This window comes from Salvelinus alpinus, chromosome 16 (genome assembly GCF_045679555.1).
Source record: "Salvelinus alpinus chromosome 16, SLU_Salpinus.1, whole genome shotgun sequence".
Classification (NCBI taxonomy): Eukaryota; Metazoa; Chordata; class Actinopteri; order Salmoniformes; family Salmonidae; genus Salvelinus; species Salvelinus alpinus.
This window is the reverse complement of record NC_092101.1, coordinates 19,991,422-20,009,627: the sequence shown is the minus strand read 5'-3', so window position 1 is coordinate 20,009,627 and position 18,206 is coordinate 19,991,422. Positions and strand designations below refer to the sequence as shown.

The 18,206-nt window shown below is 43.3% G+C and overlaps 1 protein-coding gene across 4 annotated transcripts; it reads left to right on the top strand.

Annotated features, from left to right (window-relative positions):
* The first annotated feature begins 116 nt into the window (after positions 1–116).
* Positions 117–17,882, top strand: LOC139541076 (ER degradation-enhancing alpha-mannosidase-like protein 3). Of its 4 annotated transcripts, none has more exons than XM_071345284.1 (21): positions 117–1,532; positions 1,635–1,680; positions 6,308–6,408; positions 6,570–6,609; positions 6,729–6,841; positions 6,934–7,087; positions 7,458–7,592; positions 7,926–8,031; positions 8,228–8,325; positions 8,472–8,597; positions 8,733–8,816; positions 8,902–8,985; positions 10,888–11,012; positions 11,199–11,376; positions 11,540–11,685; positions 11,810–11,954; positions 12,132–12,323; positions 12,471–12,636; positions 12,841–13,026; positions 13,363–13,410; positions 16,572–17,882. In XM_071345284.1, the coding sequence occupies exons 1-21, from the start codon at positions 1,408–1,410 to the stop codon at positions 16,844–16,846; spliced, it is 2,673 nt and encodes an 890-aa protein (XP_071201385.1). In that variant the 5' UTR covers positions 117–1,407; the 3' UTR covers positions 16,847–17,882. The 4 variants fall into 4 exon arrangements, with proteins under 4 accessions (XP_071201385.1, XP_071201383.1, XP_071201382.1 ...); XM_071345282.1 differs by having other exon boundaries at positions 11,199–11,427; positions 13,363–13,377; XM_071345281.1 differs by having other exon boundaries at positions 11,199–11,427.
* The last annotated feature ends 324 nt before the right edge of the window (positions 17,883–18,206 follow it).

Sequence of the window (18,206 nt, the reverse complement as noted above, 5' to 3'; positions counted from 1 at the left end):
ATATTGCCATCACATTTTTTAAGGCATATTCTTTGCAAATATATAACGACTGCAATAATATTGCATGACAAAACTACAACATTTAGGTGTTGGAAGGGGCTGAGGGCACTACATCCTAACCGGATGCGGATGTTGTTGACGTTTATCTTAACAGCACCTTTGCTTTTATTTCACGGCTAAGGGTTTATGCTCAAGGCAACAGAGAACGGCCAAATATAACAAGCAGAACAGAAGACACTGCCCGAGGGGCTTATATAAACGGCTGAAATGGACTCGGCGCCTTTCCTACTTCGCTTGTTTTTGGACTGTCATTTACTGGACAAGCTGGCTAGCTAGCTGGCTCCACAACTGTCGGACGAAAGAGGGGAACTGTCAAAGGAGGAAATAAAAGCTAACTTTGTTAGCTTTCTGGTTATATTAGCTTTCTCGTCTAGCTTGCTTTACGGATATCCTAATTGTTATAGCTAACATTAGCTAGATCTTCTCTATGGGGCTACTGTCAATAGCAACGGAACAACTTTGTAGTCAGCTACGTTATCGGAATTAGTTAATGATTAGCTAATTATTTGGTAGTTTTAAGTTAACCTGAAACCGAGAATTGACCTCTTCGGTATTACTGGCAGTAGTTAAGCGTTTATGGTGTCCACTTACCCAGACACGGATGTCAAGTAACGTTAATACGGAAGGAGAGTTTGTTTTGATTGACTTGAAGATTGTTACACTGTCAGTAATCAATAATGTGATTAACCGTTAATAAACGCCACCGACAGCGGGGATTAACAGTATGTGAATGTTTTGTGTTGACTGAAGCTTTGCCAACGTGTCACACGCTACAGTAGGTCCGGGTGCCGCATGTGTCAGTGATTGGACAGCAAACAGGTGTGACCAACAGGTGAACGCGGTTTTAAGGGATTTGACACTGAGTCAAGGAAGGAGTGTGCGCGAACGTCTTTGTATAACTTTGTCTTAGATATTAAGACGCATTTTATGACAGATCACTGATATCAGTTTACATAATACTACAGCATTCCTGCATTCTGTCAAATATATTACTTATGAGCCTGATTTTTAGATACAGTTGTATGTCCAACCTCTTGTCACACCACTGCCATAAACCGGGATTTGTACATTATGACTTTGGTGAGGTGGAGTGAGTCAAAGATGGTGTCTAAATGGGCATCAATAAGCTTATTAGTAACAATATTGTTGGCCTTATAAACAGCACTGCCTCAATGTGTTAAATAATCATTGGGCAGACAGACTTTGCCTGAAGTGTCCCCTAGTGCTGAATATGTGAACATGAGATCTGAGTGCTTGTGTTTATCAGAGAGTGTTGTGGTGTCTAGGCCAATATTAATGTGATGATCGGTTACAGTTGCGCTTGACTGAAAAAGACAGGTTGTATCTATGTGCACAGTGTTGTGGTTTCGCCCCGCAACAATGTCGGCCCTATTGTTCTCATTGCTGCTATTACTGAGCACCTTATGCAGGCTTGGACAATCTATGTCACGAGAGGAGAAGCTCAAACTGAGGTGAGTGAGAAAGATGTCTGGTTCTGAGCTAGATGTGTGACATGTTCTGACTGCCTCAGATAAAGGAGAATGAGCTAAGCTGACTTGTTCTTTCCCTTCAAGGAACCAAGTGGTTGAGATGTTTGACCATGCTTATTCAAATTATATGGTAAGTCTCGTCACCGCACCTGCCCCATTCATATAACTGAGATCAAATCAAAGTTTAATGGTCGCATACACAGTTTATCAGATGTTCTAGTGGGTGCAGTGAAATGCTTGTGTTACTAGCTTCTAACAATGCAGTAAAATGTCAAACAAGTACACAAATAATAATAATTTTAAAAAAGATTACAAAAACCACAACAAGAAATCAAGAAATGTCGGAACAAAATAAATTAACAACCCAAATAGCACTGTAATACATCCAAATGCAATCTATGCGTATTTACACAAGATATACTAAGAATGGTATGTACAGCAGTAGCTATATTAGTGAGCTATGCTTCTACACCTGCACTTGCTTGCTGTTTGGGGTTTTAGGCTGGGTTTCTGTATAGCACTTTGAGATATCAGCTGATGTAAGAAGGGCTATATAAATTAATTTGATATGTCAAGATTCCAGTATATAAATAAATATGCAGTGTATAAACAGTGTAACTAAAATGCAATGTACAGTAGTAGAAATATTAGAATGATCTGCTTACAAACAGTATTTAAATATGCAGTACAAAACCCTATGGAAGAATGTATAGAATTTCTGGAAATTAGCTTTCGGACCAGATGCGGAATATAAATATACACTCAGTGGACACTTTATTAGGTACATCCATCTAGTACCGGGTCAGACCCCCCCTTTGCCTCAAACAGCCTGAATTCTTCGGGGCATGGAAATGTTGCTCAATTGGTATCAAGGGACCAAATGCGTGTCAGGAAAAGATTCCCCAAACCATTACACCACCGCCACCAGCCTGTACTGTTGACACCAGGTGGGATGGGGCCATGGACTCATGTTGCTTATGCCAAATCCTGACTCTGCCATCAGCATGATGCAACAGCAACTGGGATTCGCAAACACCAACCAGGTGATTTATTTGTTTATTTTTAAATCAATCAACTGTCTGTTGGTGATCACGAACCAACTGGAGCTACTTATTGTTTTTAGCTGATAGGAGTAGAACCCGGTGTGGTCGTCTGCTGCAATAGCCCATCCGTGAAAATGACCGACGAGTTGTGCGTTCCGAGATGCCGTTCTACACACCACTGTTGTACTGCACTGTTACTTGCCTGTTTGTGGCCCACCTGTTAGCTTGCATGATTCTTACCATTCTGCTTCGACCTCTCATCAAAGAGCTGTTTTCACCCACAGGACCTCCGCTGACTTTTTGTTTGTCGCGCTATTCTCAGTAAATCCCCTAGACACTGTTGTGTGTGAAGCCCAGGAGGTTGGCAATTTATGAGATACTGGAACAGACACACCTGGCATCGACGCTCATATAACACAGTCGCTTAGGTAACTTGTTTTGCCCATTCTAGCACTCAATCGAACAGTAATTGAACTGCCTGTCTGCCTTAGCAAGCCACGGCCAGGTGACTCACTGTCTGTAGGAGCGAACCATTTTTGTGAACCTAATAAACTGCCCACTGAGTGTATATGTGTGTGTATGGTTAGTATGTGAATAGAAAAGGTATGTGTGTGTGTGTGTATAGCAGTAGTTATATAGGATGAGCCATGACTAGAATACAGTATGTACTTATAAAGTGGGGAAAACAGTATCTAAACATTATTAAGGTGACCAGTGTTTAATGACTATTCATTCGGTTCAGTGCCTTCAGAAAGTATTCAACCCCCTTGACGTTTTCTACTTTTTGTTGTTTTACAAAGTGGGATTAAAATTGATTGAATTCTCTTTTTTTTGGTCGACGATCTACAAAAAATACTCTATCAAAGTGGAAGAAAAATGCTAGACAGCCATTTCAAGTCTTGCCATAGCGTTTCAAGCCAATCTAAGTCAACTGTAAGTAGGCCACTCCGGAACATTCACTGTCATATTGGGTAACAACTCCAGTGTATATTTGATTTGTGTTTTAGGTTATTGTCCTGCTGAAAGTTGAATTTGTCTCAGTGGCTGTTGGAAAGCAGACTGAACCAGGTTTTCCTCTAGGATTTTGCCTGTGCTTAGCTCCATTCCGTTTCTTTTAATAAAAAAAACGCCGATAACAAGCATACCCATAACTTGATGCAGCCACCACCATGCTGGAAAATATGAAGAGTGGTACTCGGTGATGTTAGATTTGCCCTAAGCATAACGCTTTGTATTCAGCACATAAAGTTAATTTCTTTGCCACATTTCTTTGCCAGTTTTACTTTATTGCAAACAGGATGCATGTTTTGGAATATTTTTTATTCTTTACAGGCTTCTTTTCACTCAGCGATTTAGGTTAGTATTGTGGAGTAACTACATGTTGTTGATCCATCCTCAGTTTTCTCCTATCACAGCCATTAAACTGTAACTGTTTTAAAGTCACCATTAGGCCTCATGTTGAAATCCCTGAGCGGTTTCCTTCCTCTCCGGCAACCAAGTTAGGAAGGACGCCTTTATCTTTGTAGTGACTGGGTGTATTGATACACCATCCAATGTGTAATTAGTAACTTTACCTTTCCCAGAGGGATATTCAATGTCTGCTTTTTACATTTTGACCCATCTACCAATAGGTGCCCTTTTTTGCAAGGCATTGGAAAACCTCCCTGTGGTTGAATCTGTGTGTGAAAATCACTGCTCGACTGAGGGACCTTAAAATTCTGTATGTGTGGGGTACAGAGATGAGGTAGTCATTAAAAAATCCTGTTCAACACTATTGCACACAGAATGAGTCCATGAAATGTATTACAGTATGTGACTTGTTAAGCAAATATTTAGCTCCTGAAATTATTTAAGCTTCCATTAACAAAGGGGTTGAATACTTATTGAATCATTTCAGCTAAACATTTGTATTAATTGGTAAAAATGTCTAAAAACCTAATTCCACTTTGACATTATGGGGTATTGTGTGTGTAAACCAGTGACAAATAATCTTAAATTAATCAATTCTTAATTCAGGCTGTTACACAATGAAATGTGGAAAAGGTCAAGGGGTGTGAAGATTAAGACTTTTTCTGGTAGATGTTTTCTAAGACCTATTTTCCATCTGTTTGACCAAACATCAAAGCCTTTGCTTATTCCTAATTTTTAAAAATGGAAAAATGGTTTTAAAATATATATAAAGTATTCAGACCCCATGACTTTTTCCACATTTTGTTACGAAACAGCCTTATTCTAAAATGGATGAAATAGTTTTTTCCCTCATCAATCTACACTCAATATCCATAATGACAAAAGCGAAAACAGATTTTTAGAGATGTTTGCAAATGTTTTATAAATAAAATACCTTATTTACATAATTATTCAGACCCTTTGCTATGAGACTTGAAATTGAGCTCCGGTGCATCCTGTTTCCATTGATCATCCTTGATGTTTCTACAACTTGATTGGAGTCAACCTGTGGTAAATTCAATTGAATGGACATGATTTGGAAAGGCACACACCTGTCTATATAAGGTCCCACAGTTGACAGGGCTTGGTTTTTGCTCTGACATGCAATGATGTCGAAGAAATTGTCCGTAGAGCTCAGAGACAGGATTGTGTCGAGACACAGATCTGGGGAAAGGTACCAAAACATTTCTGCAACATTGAAGGTCCCCAAGAACACCGTGACCTCCATCATTCTTAAATGGAAGAAGTTTGGAACTACCAAGATTCTACCTAGAGCTGGCCGCCAAGGCCAAACTGAGCAATCGGGGGAGAAGGGCCTTGGTCAGGGAGGTCACCAAGAACCCGATGGTCACTCTGCCAGAGCTCTAGAGTACCTCTGTGGAGATGGGAGAACCATCCAGAAGGACAACCATCTCTGCAGCACTCCACCTATCAGGCCTTTATGGTAGTGGCCAGACGGAAGCCAGTCCTCAGTAAAAGGCACATGACAGCCCGCTTGGAGTTTGCCAAAAGGCACCTAAAAGACTCAGTCCATGAGAAACAAGATTCTCTGGTCTGATGAAACCAAGATTGAACTCTTTGGCCTGAATGCGAAGCGTCATGTCTGGAGGACACCTGGCACCATCCCTACGGTGAAGCATGGTGGTAGCATCCTGCTGTGGGGATGTTTTTCGTTGGCAGGGACTGGGAGACTAGTCAGGATCGAGCAAAGTAAAGAGATCCTTGCTGAAAACCTGCTCCAGAGTGCTCAGGACCTCAGACTGGGGGAAAAGGTTCACCTTCCATTTCTGTTTTTGTATTTTAAAAAATAGCAAAAATAGCAAAAATGTCTCATTTGTTTTTCTTTGTTATTATGGGGTATTGTGTGTAGATGAGGAAAAATAATTTCAACCATTTTAGAATAAGGCTGTAACATAACAAAATGTGGGAAAAGTCAAGGGGTCTGAATACTATCCGAATGCACTGTATGCCTATATAGACTCTTAGCTTTCCTTTGACATGCTCCTGTGAACTTCTCATGTTGGTTCTCATGGGTCCTTTCAGATTAAATTAGTGTCCTTTCAGATTAAATTAGTGCGTGGCAAGTGTTTTACATTTCTGCTTTATTTGCCAGGAACAGATATGAATGTATTGATTTTGGTGTGGTAGAGTGTTTTGCAAGGAAACTACTTGAACCTTATTTATGCCTACTGTATGTCAAGTATTGTCTGACATATGGTCAACCTTTACACACTACTATTGATCCTTATTGGTTGTGTTCTCCAGGACCATGCGTACCCAGCAGATGAGCTGATGCCTCTGACGTGTCGGGGAAGGGTGCGTGGGCTGGAGCCCAGTCGGGGAGACGTGGATGACGCACTGGGGATGTAAGGGCCTGTCTGCCTGCCTGCCTTCAGGCCTGAGTAGGATGTGGTAACGGGAGAAACAGTCCTGTTGGCACTGGAATACTCTTGAGTCTCTATGTTGATATCTTCTCGCCATAAGGGACTGTGACAGTGATTTGATTGAATTGTCTGTGTGTTTTAAGGTTCTCTCTCACCCTCATCGACACCCTGGACACTCTAGTGGTGAGTAAAATCTCTTTAGTTTGTATCACCGACCAGTAAGCTGCCTTGTTGGTTTTGTTCAGTCTCTGTTTTTAGGGATGCTTTGATTTTAATTGATTTCCTCCTGTATTTACTTCCAGCTCTTAAACAAGACAGCAGAGTTTGAAGCAGCAGTGAGGAGAGTGCTGAAAGATGTGCGACTCGACAATGACGTTGTGGTGTCTGTCTTTGAGACCAACATCCGTGTGCTGGGGTAAGAAAAAAACGAAAGACTGTTGACTGGCTGGACATCATGTGTGCTTGCGTGTGTTTATGTGACTATTGTGACTTTCCTTATGTTTTCAGGGGGCTGCTAGGGGGCCACTCCATGGCTGTGATGCTGAAGGATGCAGGGCATTACATGCAGTGGTACCAGGATGAGCTGCTCCACATGGCCAAAGACCTGGGTCTCAGACTCCTGCCTGCCTTCAACACCAGCAGTGGCCTACCTTACCCCAGGGTGAGCTCTGACTATACATGCAGCCTATACATAGACTTAACATAAGGTCTCGGCTGTTGTGTTTTTACCATAATATGTCACACACACACCCACACAAGCATGTACATACACCCATAAGGTTGAGAGGGCAACTTTTGGCAAGCACATTAGCTAAAAGGATGCCGTCGGCTAGCGGGTAAGAGTACAGCAGCCCTCTCAGATTATGACTGCATCATTACATTTTCTGCTTCAGTGCTCTGCTTGCAGCTGCCATAGTTTTCAGAGGCAGAGTTTTCTATGGCTGTATAGTTCACGTGAACAATGACTTGGAACACAGCGGTGTATTTCAGTCTATGACAGCTATATTGAGCCTTATAATTCCACTCAACAGGTAAACTTGAAGCATGGTGTCAGGGGTCCTGAGTCTCGGACGGGCACAGAGACGGACACCTGCACAGCTTGTGCTGGTACCATCATCCTGGAGTTCGCTGCCTTGAGTCGCTTCACTGGGGACCCTGTGTTTGAGGTATAAGACATTCGTCTCTTACTTTAAAATGTGTGTTCAGATCACGGCTGATGCATGACTAGACTGCAGCGGTACTAGACCTTAAAGGGTCAGTCCAGCTTGTTGACTCTCGGCGATCCCAGTGTGTCTGAATGATATTGATTCATGGTCTTCTGTAGTTCAGTTGGTAGAGCATGGCTCTTGCCACGCCAGGATAGTGGGTTTTGATTCCCAGGACCACCCGTACGTTACATTGTTTTTATCCATGCATGACTAAGTCGCTTTGCATAAAATATTCTGCTAAATAGATTTTTAAAAATTCAATAATTTGACAATTAATTTCATCATACTCAGGTCCATGCACGGAGAGCCCTAAACTTCCTGTGGGAGAAGAGACAGAGGAACAGCAACCTAGTGGGAACAACCATCAACATCCACTCAGGAGAGTGGGTCCGCAGGGGTGAGGAAGAGAACCCGTCCCAGGCCATAACTAGTATGATAAAGGAGGGTTTACATGGATTTTTCCCACGAAGGACAGTGTATTGGATGTGGTAGAAGTAAATGGGCAAGGGGGTAGGCGCTGATGTTCTGTACTTGTAGAAATAGGCCATTGGTGTTTCTGAGGTATGAAATGGTACACTGTTGTATTGTTCCAGACAGCGGAGTTGGAGCAGGGATCGACTCGTATTATGAGTACCTGCTGAAAGCCTACATTCTCCTGGGAGATGACCTCTTTCTGCAGCGCTTCAACATTGTGAGTGACGTCACACGCTGTAACCATTCTCCAGCCGAAATCATGGAATGCTATTATGCCTTTATTATGATGGAATTCAATACACAGAAAGTATGCTCCATTCTCATCCTCAGCTTGTCATATTTTCTCATTATTTGTGTTTCCAGCACTATGCGTCTATAATGAAGTACATCAGCCAGCCTCCTCTCCTGCTGGATGTTCACATCCACAAGCCTCTGCTGCCTGCTCGCACCTGGATGGACTCCCTCCTGGCATTCTTCCCTGGGCTGCAGGTGAGACACTCAGCCTGGCGTCACTAACAGACCAGCTGCCTAAGCAGGGGTTTTAGTACATAAAGATAGTGCTGAGATTATGGAGACAAATTTAAACATGTATTTTCCTCCTAACCTTGTTAATGAATCTCCCAGGTGTTGAAGGGAGATATCCGGCCGGCCATTGAGACCCATGAGATGCTGTATCAAGTCACCAAGAAACACAACTTCCTCCCAGAGGTTAGCTCAAATTTTGTTTTGCTTCCTCTCCCTCCCTTTGCTCTCACTCAGGCTGTAGCCTTTAACACCCCTCTTTGTTCCCTAGGCGTTCACCACTGACTTCAGGGTACACTGGGCTCAGCATCCACTAAGACCTGAGTTTGCAGAGAGCACCTATTTCCTGTACAAGGTAAGGACTATGCAGACATGCAGTCTAGAAGTTGACATAGATCCATGAACATACAGTACAGTCAGAATTTTCAGACCCCTTTTTCCACATTTTGTGACGTTTCACCCTTAATCTAAAATGGATAGATTTTTTTTTTTATCAACCTTCACACAATACCCCATAATGACAATGCGAAAACAGGTTTTTAGACATTTTTTGCAAATGTATTTAAAATGTTAAAAACAACGCTTATTTACATAACTATTCAGACCCTTTGCTATGAGATTCAATTGAGCTCAGGTGCATCCTTTTTCCATTGATCACCCTTGCGAGGTTTCTTCAACTTGATTGGAGTCAACCTGTGGTAAATTCAATTGATTGGACATGATTTGGAAAGGCACACACCTGTCTATATAAGGTCCCACAGTTGACGGTGCATGTCAGAGCAAAAACCAGGCCATGAAGTCGAAGGAATTGTCCGTAGAGCTCCGAGACAGGATTGTGTTGAAGCACAGATCTGGGGAAGGGCACCAAAAAATGTCTGCACCATCGAAGGTCCCCAAGAACACAGTGGCCTCCATCGAAGGTTGCTGGATCGAATAACCAAGCTGACAAAGTTAAAAAAATGTCGTTCTGCCCCTGAGAAATGTATGTCGATTTAAGGCAGCCCCCCACACCTCTCTGATTCAGAGTGGATCGTTTAAATGCGGAAGACACATTTCAGTTGTACAACTGACTAGGTATCCCTCTTTCCCTTTCCCATTCTTAACTGGAAGAAGTTTGGAACCACCAAGGCACTTCATAGAGTTGGCTGCCTGGCCAAACTGAGCAATCATGGGAGAAAGGCCTTGGTCAGGGAGGTGACCAAGAACCCGATGGTCACTCTGACAGAGCTCCAGGGTTCCTCTGTGGAGATGGTTGTCCTTCTGGAAGGTTCTACCATCTCTGCAGCACTCTACCAATTAAGCCCTTATGGTAGAATGGCCAGACGGAAGCCACTCCTCAGTAAAAGGCACATGACAGTCCACTTGGAGTTTGCCGAAAGGCACCTAAAGACTCTCAGACCATGAGAAACAAGATTCTCTGGACCGATGAAACCAAGATTGAATTATTTGGCCTGAATGCCAAGAGTCACGTCTGGAGGAAACCTGGCACCATCCATACTTTGAAGCATGGTGGTGGCAGCATCATGCTGTGGGGATGTTTTTCAGTGCCAGGAACTGGGAGACTAGTCAGGGTTGAGGGAGAGATGAAAGGAGCAAAGTAAAGAGATCCTTGATGAAAACCTGCTCCAGAACAGGACCTCTGACTGAGGCAAAGGTTCAACTTCCAACAGGACAATGACCCGAAGCACACAGCCAAGACAACGCAGGGAGTGGCTTCAGGACAAGTCTCTGAATATCCTTGAGTAACCCAGCCAGATCCTGAACTTGAATCCGATCGTACATCTCTGGAAAGACCTGAAAATAGCTGTGCAGCGACGCTCCCCATCCAACCTTATAGAGCTTGTGAGGATCTGCAGAGAAGAATGGGAGAAACTCCCCAAATACAGGTGTGTGAAGCTTGTAGCGTCATACCCAAGAAGACTCGAGGCTGTAATCGCTGCCAAAGGTGCTTTAACAAAGTACTCAGTAAAGGGTCTGATTACTTAAGTAAATGTGACATTTCCATTTTCTTATTTATAAAACATTTGCAAATATTTCAAAAATCATGTATTCGGTTTGTTATTATGGGTATTGTGTGTAGGTTGAGGATTTTTTTTTTTTTTTAATCCATTTTAGAATAAGGCTGTAACAAAATGTGGAAACGTGAAGAGGTCTGTATACTTCTCGAATGCACTGTACATTTTGATCTCAGTGGCCTTCGTTATTGCCTAATCCAGTTGTACAGTGTCTAACCCTGGTCCCACTGTTCCCCCTCTAGGCCACCAAAGACCCCTACTACCTAGAGGTAGGGCGCACGGTGCTGGACAACCTGAACCGCTTTGCCCGGGTCCCCTGCGGCTTTGCTGCCATGAAGGACGTTCGCACCGGGAGCCACGAGGACCGGTGAGAGCCCAGATCCAGGGGAATAGCCAAGGGACGGGGAGGGTCTGACTGGCATTTAATGATGGGCGGGAAACAGAGGTGGATGGTTTAAGTGGCTGAGCAACCGTGTGCCAGGCAGGTAGTTAAATCAAACTGGTTTATGTGGTGTCTACACTGCTGCTCCAAATTTGGCTTGCTTCCTCTCAGAATGGACTCCTTCTTCCTGGCGGAGATGTTCAAGTACCTGTTCCTGCTGTTTGCAGAGGAGGAAGATCTGCCGTTTAATGTTGAGGACTACATCTTCACCACCGAGGCTCACCTCCTGCCCCTGTCCCTGTCCCTGTCCACTGCCCCTCGCGGCCCCTCTCCTCCCGCCAACTCCACGGTACATGCTGAATCTCTGCCTCATCTGTCCGCCTCTGTCAAATCTCTTTGGGTGGGTATAGTAAAATCACATGCTGTGACCAGCTATAGTTCTAATGATACTACTTCTAATAATATTCAGATGATCGAGTTAGTTATGTTTGTTCTCTCCCACCCTGTCTTAGTCAGAGGAAGAGCTGGATGACTCCAACTTTGATTGGACCTGCCCCAACACACGCCTCCTTTTCCCTGACCCTGCCTTCCCTCGGAACCTCCGAGATCCAATCAGAAGTGCTGTGGACAAGAGCTGTCCCCGCCCTGCCGTTCACCGGTAAGGGACATTATGCCTAACGTGAGGAATCATGTTAAGTGCTTTTTGTACTGAAATATGGCAGAATATTATTCTTGTCACAACCATACTGAATGTGAACATTAATGCCCTCCCTCTCGTCCAGTGAGCCAGGGATGGGTCGCCCCCCTCTGAGGGCTCAGGACTTCATGGCCAACAACCCTGATCACCTGGAGCTGCTGAGGAGGATGGGAGTCAGCCTTATACACCTGAAGGATGGCAGAGTGCAGCTAGTCCAACACGCTACACAGGTAAATATTCATGCACAATACAAGCTGGGAGACATGTTTTTGCTATCAATTTGAATGGTGTCATAAGATGACTGCCAACCCCCCCATATGAGTGTTATTCAGTCTCTCCCCATCTACTGCCCTCTCCTCTCTAACTCCATCTCCGTCCCTCTCTCTCCCGTTACTTCCTCTCTCTAGGCGGTCAGTGCTGTGGCAGCAGAGGACGGGATGCGCTTCATGCAGGAGATGATGGAGCTGTCCAGCCAGCAGCAGAAGGAGCAGCTCCCTCCGCGCGCCGTACAGATCATCTCACACCCCTTCTTCGGCAGAGTGGTGCTGACCGCTGGCCCAGCACAGTTTGGCACAGACCTTTCCAAGAGCATCACTGGGGTGAGTGTGTTTCAGTGTGCCAATTTCCAATGGATGGGCGCCTGTCTGCTTGTTTGTTTATCCTGTCTTGTCCCTAGGTGCCAGACGTTCTCTATTCTCAGCGTTCCGAGTGACGTTTGAACATGTACTCTCTTTGTCTGTCTGTAGGTGCGTGGGTTTGTGACAGTGGCTGAGCCCTACAGTGGCTGTGCGGAGCTGAGCAACGCTGCCTTTGTACAGGGCCGCATCGCTTTGCTGCAGCGGGGCCAGTGTATGTTCGCTGAGAAGGCAAGACACATCATGAAGGCTGGGGCCATCGGAGGCATCGTCATCGGTGAGGAGGACCAACTAACACAGGATCTTAATTTAAATGAATTAATCTACTTCAAGAAGGCTTCACTAACTCTCATCATACTTCTGACATTTATACATGTTCATAACACTTTCATTATGTATATAACCTTTTAATAAACTGATGTATTACCATTTATAGGGTCCTCTTTTACCCTGCTAACTACCCCCTCCTTCTCCCCAACAGATGACAACGAGGGCAGCAGCAGTGACACAGCTCCCCTCTTCCAGATGGCCGGCGATGGCCGCAACACGGAAGACGTCACCTTGCCCCTGCTCTTCCTGTTCTACAAGGAGGGAAACATCCTGTTGGAGGCTCTTAAGGAGTACAGGGAGGTGGAGGTGCTGCTGAGCGACAAGGCCAGAGACCGAGGTGAGATCCACTGGACAGAACAGGAGGGTGCTACTGACTGGAGACATGTTCAGAACATGGGTCCTTATTTCAGCTCATTAGAGACCAGATTTGATTTTGTGAAGATTTCAAAATGGCCAGTATTTCAGGGTTCAGTGGTGACTCCAAATAGTGGGCCTGTGGCCACTTTACAGTAGCAGCTTGGTGGAGATAGGTGATGGTGAGCACCCAGTGTGATACAGGATACAGCTCCCTTTCCATTTGTCTTCCTTCTCCTCTCCTTCCCTGTGGTGGACTGTAACAGTAACTTTCCTCTGCTTTCTTTCTTTCCTTTCCCTTCACCCTTTGGATGAGCAGCCTCCATATTCAAAGGTAAACCTCTCCCTGGCATCCTGCTGGAGAGCAGTAAGTATCGCCCTCTTTCCCCTCTCCTCCATTATTTTGTGTGTGGTAGAGCAGCTCAGTGCAGGTTAGTCTTGTGTAAATAGCTGGCCATCTCAAAACTCATCAAGAGCATGATACTGTTGGTCTGTACTGCACATGACTCATCAGTACCGTGCTGTTTATAGTTCGCTGCCTCTTGTGAACTGCAACACTGCTCTATTTCTGTCTGGGAATGACCGGTGTGGGTGCTTGTGTTAGATATACAGTACCAGTCAAAAGTTTGGGCACACCTACTCATTCCAAGGTTTTTCTTTATTTGTACTTTCTTCTACATTGTAGAATAATTGTGAAGACATCAAAACTATGAAATACATGGAATCATGTAGTAACCCAAAAAGTTTTAAACAAAGAAAAATATATTTAAGATTCTTCAAAGTAGCCTCTCTTTGCCTTGATGACAGCTTTGCATACTCTTGGCATTTTCTCAACCAGCTTCATGAGGTATTCACCTGGAATGCATTTCAATTAACAGATGTGCTTTGTTAAAAGTTAATTTGAGAAATGTCTTTCCTCCTTAATGCGTTTGAACCAATCAGTTGTGTTGTGACAAGGTAGGGGTGGTATACAGAAGGTAGCCCTATTTGGTAGAAGACCAAGTCCATTTTATGGCAAGAACAGCTCAAATAAGCAAAGACAAATGACAGTCCATCATTACTTTGACACATGAAGGTCAGTCAATGCGGAAAATTTCAAGGACTTCAAGTGCAGTCGCAAAAGCCATCAAGCGCTATGATGAAACTGGCTCTCATGAAGACCGCCACAGGAAAGGAAGACCCAGTTACCTCTGCTGCAGATGATAAATTAATTTGAGTTAACTGCACCTTAGATTGCAGTCCAAATAAATCCTTCACAGAGTTCAAATAACAGACGCATCTCAACATCAACTCTTCAGAGGAGACTGTGAATCAGGCCTTCATGGTCGAATTGCTGCAAAGAAACCACTACTAAAGGACACCAATAAGAAGAACAGATTTGCTTGGGCCAAGAAACAAACAATGGACATTAGACTTGTGGAATTCGGTCCTTTGGTCTGATGAGGCCAAATTTGAGATTTTTGGGTCCAACCGCCGTGTATTTGTGACGCAGAGTAGGTGAACGAATGATTTCTGCATGTTTAGTTCCCACCGTGAAGCATGGAGGTGTGGGGGTGCTTTGCTTGTGACACTGTCAGTGATTTATTTAGAATTCATGGCACACTTAACCAGCATGGCTACCACAGCATTCTGCAGCGATAAGCCATCCCATCTGGTTTGCGCTTAGTGGGACTATCATTTGTTTTTCAACAGGACAATGACCCAACACACCTCCAGGCTGTGTAAGGGCTATTTGACCAAGAAGGAGAGTGATGGAGTGCTGCGTCAGATGACCTGGCCTCCACAATCACCTGACCTCAATTGAGATGGTTTGGGATGAGTTTGGACCGCAGCGCAAATGCAAAGCAGACAAGTGCTCAGCATATGTGGGAACTTCTTCAAGACTGTTGTAAAAGCATTCGAGGTGAAGCTGGTTGAGAGAATGCCAAGCGTGTGCAAAGCTGTCAAGGTGGCTAATTTGAAGAATCTGAGAAAAAAAGAAAACTGCACAGCGCTCTTGATAGTGTCACTGTTCTTTAATAAGCTTACGTTTCGGCCACATGGCCTTCGTCAGAGCTTTTGTGTGTTTTAAATTAACACCCTTATGTACACAGCTCGACCCACATCTTTTCCATGAATCAAATGGGGTTGGAGTCGAGGGAAAACAAATAAGTGCTACCAAATATAACAATGTGCATTTCATATATATATTTGAATAAAGTGTGTACATAAAAAGTATTAAACACGTCTGTAAAACCACAATGAGGGCATCGACCTACCAAGCAAGTTTTCATAAATCATTGGGTACAGCGCAAGAAAACAAGTTTTCCTGCACAGTGCAACAATATGATGAAGTGTGAATATTTCTGCCACCCACATACAGGAAAATGGTTCCAAATAAATGATGTACGTGCTCCACCACCCATGTTATCTACATGATTAAATGTCCATGTGGGCTGTGTTATGTAGGTAAAACCTCTCATTCGCTATAACAGAGAATTTGTGAACATATAAGTTCAATCGGGAGAAACGACAGGGATTATCCAGTTGCAGTACATTTTAATGACCTAAAACATGAAATTTCTACCTTAAAAAAAATATATATATATATTTTATTTTGTGGCATATCAGACATGGGAGGTGATATAAATAATACTCTGAGCAAAAGAGAATGTTTTTGGATTTTCACCCTCCAGACATTATTTCCTAGAGGTCTAAATGATGAAATTCCTATGTATGTTGTGAACATGAATTATGCCCCCATTTCAGTTTACTCTTGATGTTCTTGCGCTGTACCCAATGATTTATGAAAACTTGCTTGGTAGGTCGATGTCCTTGTTGTGGTTTTACATATGTGTTTAATACGTTTTATGTACACGCTTTATTCTAATATTTATGAAATGCACATTTGTTATATTTGGTAGCACTGATTTGTTTTCCCTCGACTCCAACCCCATTCGATGCATGGAATGGATGTGGGTGGGGCTATGTCTACATAAGGGTGCTAATTTAAAAAAACGCACAAAAGCTCTGACGAAGTCCGTGTGGCCGATACGTAAAGCTTATTAAAGAACAGTGATGCTATCGAGCGGTGTGCGGATTTCTTTATTTTCTTCTAATTTTATTCAACTGTTACCATGCACCTGCAAAAAAGAGCTCAGATATACGAGTTCCTTTTTGAATTTTTACTTTAAAATATATTTTAATTTAACTTTTTTGGTTACTACATGATTCCATACGTGTTATTTCATAGTTTTGATGTCTTCACTATTCTATAATGTAGAAAATAGTAAAAATAAAGAAAAACCCTTGAATGAGTAGATGTGTCCAAACTTTTTGGACTGGTAGTGCACATACATAGTGAGTAGGATATGTATGCATGTATGTATGTGTGTATGTATGTAGGATACATACATATGTAGGATACATAGGATTGGTTGATGTAGGATACTCGGAACCTATATGGATGATTGTGCAGGATACAGTTTATTTATTGTGGTGGAATGTGATCTGAAAATGAACTGAGCTCACCCCTTTCTCCTTCCTCAGGTGGGGACGCTCATGAGGAGGACCAAACTTCACCCGCCTCTTCCGCAACTCTTGACCGGTCACACGTGAGCACTGTGGAGCTGGACGAATCAGCTCCCGACAATGAGGAAGTGACTCCTGAGGAGGATGTGGGACCTGCCATTAAGAGGAACCCTGAGCCAGAGGAGGAGCCTGCTGTTGACAAGGACTCTAGCAGCAAATCAGTGAAGGCCATGATGGCTGATTGGCGGGAGGACTTAGAGGCGTTCCAGCAGATGGAGAAGGATGAGCTTTGACAGCCTCCACATCCCCCCCCCTCCCTTATCCTCCCCCCCACTGATCTTTCCCAACCACAGTATTGGCCTGGAGGACAGCTGACTGTGCCTCCTAAAGGATAACGTTTTAGTGGGGAGATGTTTTTATAAGGAATGGTTACCAGGATGGAATACAGTGACTTCCACTCTGTTCTTTCTCTTCACCTGTCTCTAGTTACATCTGCCCATACATCTGCCCATCTCATATTTCAGATTCTGGGGGGTCTTCTCTCTATTGGCTCATAACAGAACAGACTGCAGTCCAGGTATGTCACCATGGACATCTGCTCTAGTCTCACTGTTTTCTGTTTGTTTTATTTTATTACGTTTGTCTTCCTTTGAATACATTTCTGGGTCACTGACATATGGGAGCAGATTCTGAGTGCTGGTTGAATAATAATCCACTGACTAACTGACTGGTTGATTGATTGGTTTATTTAACTGTGATATGTTGTCGGAACATTTTACTATTTTATTTTGTGGGCCTAATTTGTGGGGTCAATATTAAGCTACTTGGCTGTAAGGGAATGCAGTGAGAAGCAGTCTATAAAAGGCTAGTGCTGAGAATCACTTAGCACTGGCACTCTCCAGGAAGATATGAAGTTATTAGTGTGACTGTAAATATGTATTTGTCAGTTATTTCCAAGGTAATTTGAAATAAAGTGCAGGTTCTGGTCGGTATGAGAGGTCACCCCTCTGGTCCACGTGGGATGAACCTGCTCTACCCTTGCCCTCTGTCGTCATGGAGACAGGAGGGCAGACCGCATAGACGGGTTGGTTGTTTAGCAACAAAACCGACTGTTGCGCAACTATATTAAGATATAAAATACTGTACTGTCTTTGGGAATACCATGTTCTATATCTATGGCAGACAGTACCACTGACTGGCCAGCAGAGGGGATCCTTGTTTGGGGCATCATACTGGTCTGGAGCTTGCTGACTGACTGGAAGACCAAGCAAACAAAAAAGCCAACAATGTAATTAACTTTTAATAAAATTGATAAAGAAATTAACAAAAGTGTTTTGTCATCAATTTTTTAAAACGTTTTTCAGACATTGTTAGACTAGGGGTTTCTATTGGTTTTAGACTATTACATGACTGAAATGACAGTGGAACCATACAGTATTTGTATTGATATGATAACCTCTTCACTGGGTTGGGATTAAAAAGGAATGGAGACATACATCAGTGGTTTCAATTTTTTTATGGGTTACTATTATACTATTTATCAATTTCTGATGCTTAATCTGCATGGATCATGCTGTGTACCCAATACATATAACATTTGTAAAAAAATATATATCAGTGTCCCCACTACAACAAAGAAATAATTTTGTCCTT